General features: G+C 37.7%; 1 protein-coding gene across 1 annotated transcript in view; it reads right to left on the bottom strand.

The window, feature by feature from the left end:
* CACNG2 (calcium voltage-gated channel auxiliary subunit gamma 2) overlaps positions 1–11,866 on the bottom strand; it is a 190,785-nt gene extending 178,919 nt beyond the window's left edge. Inside the window, exon 1 of the mRNA XM_053689037.1 lies at positions 11,656–11,866. Coding sequence (XP_053545012.1) covers positions 11,656–11,866 — 211 coding nt within the window. The remainder of the gene's footprint in view (positions 1–11,655) is intronic.
* Between the last annotated feature and the right edge of the window lie 620 nt (positions 11,867–12,486).

Consider the following 12,486-nt stretch of genomic DNA (forward strand, 5'->3'; position numbering starts at 1 on the left):
AATGCCCCACTTTTTCAAATAATAGGAATTTTGTTTTCACTTGCTGGGCCGGTAAAGAAATGTTTTTTTAAATTCTATTCATTAAAATAAAATACCTATATATGATTCTCTAAACAAAATATCTGAAAACAAAACATGTATTTCCTGAATAAAATATCACTACTTAAAGGGGCATGAAACCAACAAAAGTTTCCTGATTCAGACAGAGCACACATTTGTAAACAACTTTCCGATTTACTTTCATTATCAATTTGGCTTCATTCTCTTGGTATCCTTTCTTGCAGAAGCAGCAATGCCCTACTGGGAGATAGATGAACACATTGGTAAGCCAATCACAAGAGGCATATAAGTGCAGCCACCAATCAGCAACTAGCTTCCACCTCCTGAGCCTACCTAGGTATGTTTTTTAACAAAGGATACTAAGAGAATGAAGTTAATTAGATAAAATAAGTGAATTGGAAAGTTGTACAAAAATGTATGCTCTATCTGAATCATGGGGGTGGGGGGGTGGCTTTCATATTTCTTTAAAATATATACTTTTTGAGTATTCTTCTCTATTAACAAATGTTAAAAAATGATTTAGATAATAAGTGCCACCAACCTATGCATACACATCGAAAACAGCACGGGAGGCTTGTGGCTCCAGGAACTTGGGATGAACAGCCCTGTATTAATCCATTGTGTCTCCTTTACAACGTATTGGTAAAATTAAACTTAAAGTGTTTAACAAAAACAAAATATAGTAACAATGTGATACACTTATACACATATATACATATATATATATAGACACACATATATACACACACATATATACATGCACATATATATATATATATATATATATATATACACACACATATATATATATAGACACACATATATACACACACATATATACATACACATATATATATATACACACACACACATATATATATATATATATATATATACACACACATATATATACACACACATATATACACACACACATATATATATACACACACACATATACAGTATATATAGAAACATATGCACACACATACACACAAACAAACAAACATATGCACACACATACACACACATACATAGAAACATATGCTCACACATATACACACAAACACACACACACACTCACATATATACACACATATATACACACAAACACATACACACACATACATAGACACATATGCATTCACACAAACACACATATATACACACACACACATACATATATGCACCGCATATACACACATACATAAACACATATGCACACACATATACCCACAAACACATACACATATAAATACACAAAACAATAGACACATATGCAAAAACACATACACACACATATATACACACATACATAGACACATATGAACACACATATACACAAATACATGCACACACATATATACACATATACATATGCACACACATATACACAAATACATGCACACATACATAGACACATATGCACACACAAACACATGCACACACATATATATATATATATATATATATATATATATATATATATATATATATATATATATATATATATATATATACACACACAAACATGGACACATATGCACACATATTTACACACAAACAAAAACACACACTTGTATACACACATAAATAGACACATATGCACACAAACACACACATATATATGACAAACACATACACACATATAAAACACAAATACATACACACACATATATACATGCATACATAGACACATACGCATACATATATACACACTCATATATACACACATACATAGACACATATGCACACACATATACAGACAACCACATACACACATATATATATACCCCAAGGCAGAACATGCAGTGATCAGAGATGTCATCACAGAAAATGCCGCATGTCTGCAGAAAGAACAGGACACATGCAGGAACTGATACTGCTTTAACTTTGCAGTGCTGCTGCACAGAAAGCTGTTCTTTTCAAACAGAGCTTTGCTCTGGCTGCACTGTGTAAGTTTTAGTTAACACAGTACATCCACAGCAAATATGCAGTTTTGACTGGCTTTGTAGTGTTGACTGACTCTCAGATTTTTTCAAACCCGCCCCCTAGCTTTTCACAGTCTGCAAAGCTGTATTTTTCTGAATGTAAGACATTCTTATGAGCAATGCACCTTTTTTATTACTACATTTCTATGTTAGACCAAGAGAAAATTAATCAAATTTATTCAAGACATTTTACTTTTTTTTTTGTCTGAAGTTAATTTGAAATCTGATTTTCAACTACTGCACTATATTATAAAACTTTTAAAATTGCTTTATTCTCCAATTAATCAACACATTGCAACTGAACTGGTGCTGGTGTTTTAGTGCAACCACCTAATTTAAAATTATTTTATTTAAAAATAACCTGCAGAAAATTTTTCACTAAAAAAAAAACTCATCGCAGAAAATGAAAAAAAGTTCTGCCTCTGGGTATATATATATATATATATATATATATATATATACATACATGGGCACATATTTACACACAAACACATACACACACATGTATACACACACAAATAGACACATATGCACGCAAACACACACATATATACCGACAAACCCATACACACATATATAAAAACACAAACACATATGCACATATATATACACACACATGCGCACACATATATACACACATACAAACATAAAACACATATACAGATATATACATAAACACACAAATACATACATACAAACATACACACACACACATATATATATATATATACACACACACAAATATACAAAAAACATACATACACATAAGCAGGGTCCCCATCAGGGGGTGACAGGGGTGACTCCTGTCAGGGGCCCAACGGGCCAGGGGGCCCCATGAGGCTAGAACAACTTTAAAAAAAAAAAAATTGGCAGCCACCAGAGGGTACTACAGCTATTGAGCATTGGAAATTTTATTACAAGGAGTAAAGCATTAGCATTTGAGAGGATTTCTGAGTGTGCACTAAACCACTATGCACAGTGTGAGACAGACTTGGCACTTAAGTTTGTACAGTATGTGCCTGAGTCAGACGGCAAATCACTTTCATTTGCAGAGGAGGTAGGGACTTACTTAGTAAAAATTTTTTATTTCTTTGTTCAATGTCGGATTGTAACTTCAGTGTGGTAGTAGTTGTATGGTGGGGCCAGGGGTCCATAAAAACACTTTTTTTTTTTTAGCAATATGCAGAAGTGTATTTATGATTATTTGACAATGCTGTAGAAATTCTATATTTAAAGCCATGGAGAAATGTTTTCTCCTCAATACACAAATGGTAGGTGCCCTTTTGGCAAATATGAGATTATTTTATTAATATATATATTTTAATTACATTCCAGTTTACTGCCCCTTTATGCAAGTACTTTCCAGATGCAAGGAGGCATTTTATCTAAGATCTGCATAAAATTTTATACTCTCAGACTAAGATTGCTCAGTGTTTGAAATGAGACAGGTTAACTTAACACTGTTCAGTTTACACTACAGTTGACTTAATACAGACAAACAAGCCTAAATCCTGCATTTAACCAGATCTAATGGTATGAGACTGAGTGCCACAGCTTATGGTTCCACCAAGACCATATAGAGTACAGCATTTTCAAAATCCATAAGTACAACTGACAGATGGGAACATTTGTACACCATGTTTGAAGTGGTGCTCTTGGTTGGGGAAAATAAGGAAAAACAAACAAACATATGTCAACCTTTCAAAAGTACTTTTCTTCATCTAGCCATCTACCCAGATCATTAATGTACAATTTTGAATTCACAGAATTATTTTTGTTTGCACATTCACAAATATGATTCTTTAAAAAGTGATCTCTTACTTTCTGCAATTTTTTTTATCATGCATGTCACACACTGTTGATTTAGGGGATGCAATGTGCAGACATATTACCTCCTGTTAGTGTTTCTGTGGGTGTCTGTGTTTATGTATTTGTGCTTTTGTTTGTGTCTCTATGAGTGTGTATGTATTTTTTATGTGCTTCTCTCTGTGAGGGTAGGTGTGTATGTCTTTGTGCATTTTCTGTGGATGTCTGTGAGGGTGTGTGCGTATGTCTTTGTGCTTTTTCTATGGGTGTCTCTGTGAGGGTGTGTGCATGTATGTCTGTGTGTTTTCTGTGGATGTCTCTGTGAGGGTGGGTGGGGGTGTGTATGTATGTATGTCTGTGTTTTCTGTGGATGTCTGTGAGGGTGTGTGTATGTCTGTGCATTTTCTGTGGGTGTCTCTGTGAGAGTGTGTGTATGTCTTTGTGTGTTTTCTGTGGATGTATCAGTGAGGCTGTGTGTGTATGTATGTCTTTGTGTGTTTTATGTGGTTGTCTTTCTGTGTTTGTATGTCTTTGTTTGTTTTATGTGGGTGTCTCTCTGTATGTGTATGTCTTTGTGTGTTTTCTGAGGCTGTCTCTGTTGGTGTTTCCTTGGGTGTATGTGGAAGTTTGTGTTTGAGTTTGTCTGTGTGTGTGTGTCCATTGTCTGTTCCTTTTTAAATAATTTTGACCTTACTACTGATTACTCACATCTTTCTACAGACTTTGATACTAATGAGACCTTTCCGGAAGTCACCAATCCACCATTTAACCTTTCAATTATTGTTTAGGCAGTTCAGGGCCCTTCCTTTCAGCCACTGCATGCTATTGTCATCATGTAGTTGGCATCTTCCTTGACAAAAAGATAATCAGAACTCCATATTTTGTTTTGCAAATCTCCTTTTTGACAAAACTGTAGTCTACCTCATTACTTGTCAGGTCAATGTAAACAAGTGCTGAGTGTCTGTTTGGGTGTCTGTGTCTAAGTGTGTTTGTGTGTCTCTTTGGGTGTCTGCTAGAGTGTCTATATGTGAATCCTTATGTGTGAGTGTGTGTGTTTCAGTGTATGAGTGTGTCTGTGTGTTACTATCTTTACAACATTTCCAAGTTTGACTACACTTAAGAATAAAGTGCATATACGTTTTAGTCACTTGGTCAAAAATTGCACATGTCAAAGGGGGGGCCCTGATCAATAGTTAAGTCAGGGGTCCCAAAATTTCTATTGGCGGCCCTGCACATAAGCACACATACATATACACAGAGATACATACATACACTTAAATATAAGCACAAAGAACATGCTTATACACAACTCACACATACTCACACATATATGTATTTTACAGTATTTATGTATTAAACGTATTCAGCAACATGACTACCATGTGTTTCTCCATACACATTTCTCTCCCATATACATTAATTAAGTCTTTAGCTTTATATCAAAGTTATCTCAGAACAGAAGGATGTTATTAAATAGAAATATATCTGTGAGTTTCCTTTGTGCATGTATCTGACACTTAGCAAATGTAATTGCAGGGTAAAGTTCCTTTAGTATGTTAGTTATATGTGCAGGGTCACAGCAGATCACAGGAATAGACATTCCATATAACCTTTAAATGAGTAGGATAATTGTTTCCTTTGAACTTTACCAGAATCTTCTATGTATGTACACAAAATATCTACTCTCTCATTCCTTCTGCTTTGTATTTAATCACTTTTTGGGGGTCCTATATACTATTAAAAAGTACAGCGTGGCGCTCTGAAGACTCAGAAGTATCGTTTAAGGCCCTCAGTAATAATGGTTGTTGGTACTCCACCCTGCACTGTGCTAAACCAAACAAACAGGTTCATGGTAAATCGTGTAGGTATGCAAGGACCATGTTTTTGGGCTTGTTTTTATTCATTAGCAATTAGTGTAACTGTGAACGAATGTGCATGTGGGAGCATTCACAGTGTATGTGTGTGTGTGATAGTAGCGTGTGTGCATGTGTGTACATTCATTGTGTATGTGTGTGATAGTAGCGTGTGTGTATGTGTGAGCATTCATAGTGTATGTTTGTGAGAGTAGTGTTGGGTGTGCATTCTGTGTTTGTGTGTAAGCATTGTGTATGTGCGAGCAGTGCATCTGTGTGAGAAGTGACTGTGTGTGTGCATCTGTAGTTTGTGTGAGTTTTGTGCGTGTCTCCATAAGCTGTATGCGATCTTTCTATCTGTGTGTACATACAGTGTGTGACAGTGTGTATGTGTGCACAGATAGTGTATGTGTGCACAGATAGTGTATGTGAGCAGTGTGTATGTGTGCACAGATAGTGTGTGTGTGAGCAATGTGTATGTGTGCACAGATAGTGTGTGTGTGTGTGAGCAATGTGTATGTGTGCACAGATAGTGTAGGTGAGCAGTGTGTATGTGTGCACAAATAGTGTGTGTGAGCAATGTGTATGTGTGCACAGATAGTGTGTGTGTCAGTGTGTATGTGTGCACAGATAGTGTGTGTGAGCAATGTGTATGTGTGCACAGATAGTGTAGGTGAGCAGTGTGTATGTGTGCACAGATAGTGTGTGTGACAGTATGTATGTGTGCACAGATAGTGTATGTGAGCAGTGTGTATGTGTGCACAGATAGTGTGTGTGTGTGAGCAACAGATAGTGTGTGTGAGCAATGTGTATGTGTGCACATATAGTGTAGGTGAGCAGTGTGTATGTGTGCACAGATACTGTGTGTGAGTAGTGTGTATGTGTGCACAGATAGTGTGTGTGACAGTGTGTATATGTGCACAGATAGTGTATGTGAGCAGTGTGTATGTGTGCACAGATAGTGTGTGTGTGTGTGTGTGAGCAATGTGTATGTGTGCACAGATAGTGTGTGTGTGTGTGTGTGAGCAATGTGTATGTGTGCACAGATAGTGTGTGTGAGCAATGTGTATGTGTGCACAGATAGTGTGTGTGAGCAATGTGTATGTGTGCACAGATAGTGTGTCTGAGCAGTGTATGTGTGCACAGATAGTGTATGTGAACAGTGTGTATGTGTGCACAGATATTGTGTGTGAGCAGTGTGTATGTGTTCACAGATAGTGTGTGTAAGAAGTATGTATGTATGCACAGATAATGTGTACGTGAGCAGTGTGTATGTGTGCACAGATAGTGTATGTGAGCAGTGTCTATGTGTACATAGATAGTGTATGTGAACAGTGTGTATGTGCTCACAGATAGTGTATGTAAGCAGTGTGTGTGTGTGTGTGTGTGTGTGTGAGCAGTGTGTATGTGTACACAAATAGTGTGCATGAGCAGTGTGTATGTGTGCACAGATAGTGTGCATGAACAGTGTGTTTGTGTTCACAGAAAGTGTGTGTGAGCAGTGTATATGTGTACACAGATAATGTATGTGAGCAGTGTGTATGTGTGCACAGATAGTGTATGTGAGCAGTGTCTATGTGTACATAGATAGTGTATGTGAACAGTGTGTATGTGTGCACCGATAGTGTATGTGAGCAGTGTGTATGTGCTCACAGATAGTGTATGTAAGCAGTGTGTGTGTGTGTGTGAGCAGTGTGTATGTGTTCACAGACAGTGTGTGTGAGCAGTGTATATGTGTACACAAATAGTGTGCATGAGCAGTGTGTATGTGTGCACAGATAGTGTGCGTGAGCAGTGTGTTTGTGTTCACAGAAAGTGTGTGTGAGCAGTGTATATGTGTTCACAGACAGTGTGTGTGAGCAGTGTATATGTGTACACAAATAGTGTGCATGAGCAGTGTGTATGTGTGCACAGACAGTGTGTGTGAGCAGTGTATATGTGTACACAAATAGTGTGCATGAGCAGTGTGTTTGTGTTCACAGAAAGTGTGTGTGAGCAGTGTATATGTGTACACAGATAATGTATGTGAGCAGTATGTATGTGTGCACAGATAGTGTATGTGAGCAGTGTCTATGTGTGCACAGATAATGTATGTGAGCAGTGTTTATGTGTGCACAAATAGTGTGTGTGTGATTAGTGTGTATGTGTGCACAGATAATGTGCATTAGTAGTGTGTATGTGTGCACAGATAGTGTGTGTGTGATTAGTGTGTATGTGTGCACAGATAATGTGCATTAGCAGTGTGTATGTGTGCACAGATAGTGTGCGTGAGCAGTGTGTATGTGTGCACAGATAGTGTGCGTGAGCAGTGTGTATGTGTGCACAGATACTGTGCATGAGCAATGTGTATGGGTGCACAGATAGTGTGCGTGAGCAGTGTGTATGTGTGCACAGATAGTGTGTGTACATATAATATGTGTGAGCATTCAGTGTGTCTAGTGTGTGTGTGTACATAGTGTATGTAAGCAGTCAGATTATGTGTGCATAGGCAATGCGTCTGTGCACAAACTGAAACCCTTATATTACTGGTTGGCACAGTTATCAGATATTTATCATCTATATATCTGTCTATCATCTATATATACACACACCTATACATATAGGTGCAGAAACACTTGTGAACATTCATTTTGTGTGTTGGTACAAGTGTATGTATAAGCCAATTGTGTGTATGGATTGTAAGAGTACCCAGACTGTTAATTTGATTAGTCAGCATATGTGTGTATATACAGTGCATACTCACACTCAATTGATGTGAGTATCAGCATAAGTGTGTATAGTTTGTGAATGCTTGAGCTGTAGGCATTGTCTACAAGAGTGAGCAACAGTATGCACATGTGACTTGTTGGAAGAATTTGTACAAGTATGTGCCTGTGTGTACAGTATGTGTCTGTGTGTGCAGTATGTGTGTGTGTGTGTGCAGTATGTGTCTGTGTGTGCAGTATGTGCCTGTGTGTACAGTATGTGTCTGTGTGTGCAGTATGTGTGTGTGTGTGTGTGCAGTATGTGTCTGTGTGCAGTATGTGTGTGTGTGTGTGCAGTATGTGTGTGTACAGTATGTGTGTGTGTGTGTGCAGTATGTGTGTGTGTGCAGTATGTGTGAGTGTGTGCAGTATGTGTGTGTGTGTGCAGTATGTGTGTGTGTGCAGTATGTGTGTGTGTGTGTGCAGTATGTGTGTGTGTGTGTGTGCAGTATGTGTGTGTGTGCAGTATGTGTGTGTGTGTGCAGTATGTGTCTGTGTGTGCAGTATGTGTGTGTGTGTGCAATATGTGTCTGCAGTATGTGTGTGTGTGTGTGCAGTATGTGTCTGTGTGTGTGTGCATTGTGTGTGTGTGCAGTATGTGTCTGTGTGTGCAGTATGTGTCTGTGTGTGCAGTATGTGTGTGTGTGCAGTATGTGTGTGTGTGTGCAGTATGTGTGTGTGTGCAGTATGTGTCTGTGTGTGTGTGCAGTATGTGTTTGTGTGTGCAGTGTGTGTGTGCAGTATGTGTGTGTGCAGTGTGTGTGTGTGTGTGTGTGCATTATGTGTCTGTATGTGCAGTATGTGTCTGTGTGTGCAGTATGTGTGTGTTCAATGTGTCTAAACATTACAAGCTGGTGAGTGCATTGTGCATTTTAAGAGTACATAGCAGGCATTTTTGTTGTATATCTGTATTGAATAAAAAATGTGAAATTAAAAGATGTGTATAGTTTGCAGATAAAGGTACTGGGCCTGAATGTCGTATTGCTGTTGCGCTAATCAATTTGTGTGTGTTGTGCTGCCGATACAGAAGAATGTGTTTGTTTGTCTTCTCATTATCATCTACTGTGATCCAAATAAGTTCTGCTTCCTGTGTGCCTGCCCAGTAAATCTTATACAATAAAAAGCGTAAGTCACATTGGGGCTTAAGTCTCTGTAACTGTCCATATGCGAATGTTATGTGCGACTGAGTATTGTGTAGGAGGTGTAAAGGAGAATGTTGTATGAAATGTGTATTAGCATATGTGCCTACATTTTGTGTATGCAAGGTCTGGACCCTGCATATGGTGTGTGTATTCTTGGCATAAGCTGGCTACATGTTGTGTGTATCGAGTATGTGTTGGACATGTGCAGTAACAATCTGCTCCCCGCACAGTTCTTAAAATGAACAAACACACACACACACATGCACACACACACACATGCACACATATATATATATAACATATTTACATGCACAGAAAATAGCTAGTGCCGAATACATATCAATTATTCAACTGCTTAATCTGTGTTTATGTATGTATGTATGTGTATAGATAGATAGATAGATAGATAGATAGATAGATAGATAGATAGATAGATAGATAGATAGATAGATAGATAGATAGATAGACAGACAGACAGATATTAACATGGAAGCAATACACTGAATCCTATGAAAATAGACTTGAATAATTCTATTACAGATTCACATATATACTTGTTAAGTGTGTATTAGTGGAATCAATCTGGTACATGCATCACACACACATCCCATGTCTCCTGTGCCCTAGGCAGGAAGCAGTGTGTATGTGTGTACAGTATGTGTAATTGGGCTGGATTGCTGACCGCAGTGATTCAAAGGGGGGGTGTTGTGGGGGATGGGTTGGTGGTCTATATTACCAATTTACTAATCATACAGTTACCTCGCTCTGCTTGGCGTGCAGACAGGGCATCCTACTGCTGCAGTTAACCTCTTCACTGCCACAGCCCTTATTACTCATACAATGGCCATAAAATGGTTAAATAGGATTTAATGAGGGTCTTGCATATTGAACGTCATAACCCCAGCTGTTACTAAACCACTAACAGAATAGATAAAGACCACCTTGCCCATAGGGGCCCTAAAAAATGTTTTTAACAAGTGCTGCCATTTATACAATCCCTTGCTAAGCATAAATATTAGCCACAATGAAATACATAATTTGCTACCAGCCAACCACAAAGCAAACGCTGAGATAAAATGTGAAGATGGCTATTAATATGACCTATTGCACAATCTGTGAATTGGAGTCTGCTATCTTCTATCTATCGATCTATCATTCAAAATATGTGTGGTGTGTATTTGTATAAGTGTGTACAAATGTGTGAATGTTTACTGATGAGTGTGTTAATATTTTATCATTTATTTGTAAAGCGCTACAAAATTCCGTAGTGCTGATATATATATATATATATAATATATATATGTGTGTGTGTGTATTACAGTCACTCACACATATATATATATTATATAATATATGTGTGTGTGTGACTGTAATACACACACACACACTTACACACACACATATATATATTTAAAAAAAAATCCTATGTTTAATTAGGTCTTCCTTTATATATATATATATATATATATATATATATATATTTATATATATATATATATGTATATATATAACTCTGAAGCCCTGCATAAAGCTATAGATGTTTGTCATATATAAAAGGCCTATACAGCACTTAATCTATCCTCATTGATTTTTTGATCAAGAATACTTGACATTAATTTTACATTTGAGTGCCTAACTAACCTCAGGTAGGATTTCATAGGCTAGCTCAGTTTTCTTGGCCTATTTTGATAAATAATCATTGCAGTGTCTGATTTGGCTCAGTGCATTTTCTTCCTTAGAGTCTCACACACATAGTCTCACCCTACACACCTAGTACTACTGCATCCAACTGCTTTCATCTTGACAATATCTATCATTCACAGCTTTGCATTAGAGTGGATTAGGCTCTCCCCAATCACCCGCTCACTCCCCCCCCCCCCCTCCTCTCCAGTTTATTAGCTCAGTCTAGCCACCCCTTGTTTAAAAAAAATGAAATGATAAAATGGAGGAATATATAATTTTCTGATTCAGGAAACAGGGAGGGGAGCAGGAGGGCATAGGAGGAGGGGGAGAGAAATGCGAGATTGGAGAAAAGGCTATGTTCATGACACCATAATACCTTCAAGACAGCATGTTCTCCACAATCCAGAATGGGTCATGACCTCTTCATTTTTTTTGCTGGTTTCATTCTCACTTATAGATTTGGTCTTGCAGACCCCTCTGGAATACAGCCAGTAGTCTGTGCCCACCGCAATTGTCATCAAGCTAAATGCTGCAAAAGCCCCTACAGTAGTTAATAGCATCTGAACTCCTCTGTCAAACAGACCCATAGTTCTTCATTCTATAGACATCCAACAGACTTCTGATTTGGGGGTGTTTAGGATCAGGTAAAAGTAGGGGGTTGTATAGCTAGCAGAGATGAGGTATCATAAGGACAAAAAAAAATAACACCACAAAAATATAATTCTGGAAGGCTTGAAAGCTTCTGCTAGATCAAAGCATGTCCAATTTTACAGGTAGCAAAAAATAAATTGTATAGGCAGACAGACACACACAGAGAAAAGCAGCAGTGTTAAAACATAGAGCTAGTACTTAATATATCTAATCCCTTTTCCTAAAATTCTGATCTTCAGTTTCCATAAGTGATGGCTAATTAGGAATTTGTGTTCAGAAGAAATAAAAATGCACCATCTTTCTCACCAACCTTCAGCATTTGGACTAAGGCAAGGAGAGACGATAGGGTTAGGATTGCAGCTTATGCTTGCAATATTCTGTTCTGCAGCCTGCGCCATGTAAAATAAGGGAAAAAAATCCCAGGTTTTTTTTTTTTCTTTCTTCTTCTTCTGTTCCTGACAGATTTGTGTCTGTGTGTGTCTGTGTAGTGGCTGTTAGATCTGCTGTTGTTGACTACACATGAAGTCTCCTCTGCATGCTGTAAGGTTTGGCTTGA

This window comes from Bombina bombina, chromosome 7, assembly GCF_027579735.1.
Source record: "Bombina bombina isolate aBomBom1 chromosome 7, aBomBom1.pri, whole genome shotgun sequence".
NCBI lineage: Eukaryota > Metazoa > Chordata > Amphibia > Anura > Bombinatoridae > Bombina > Bombina bombina.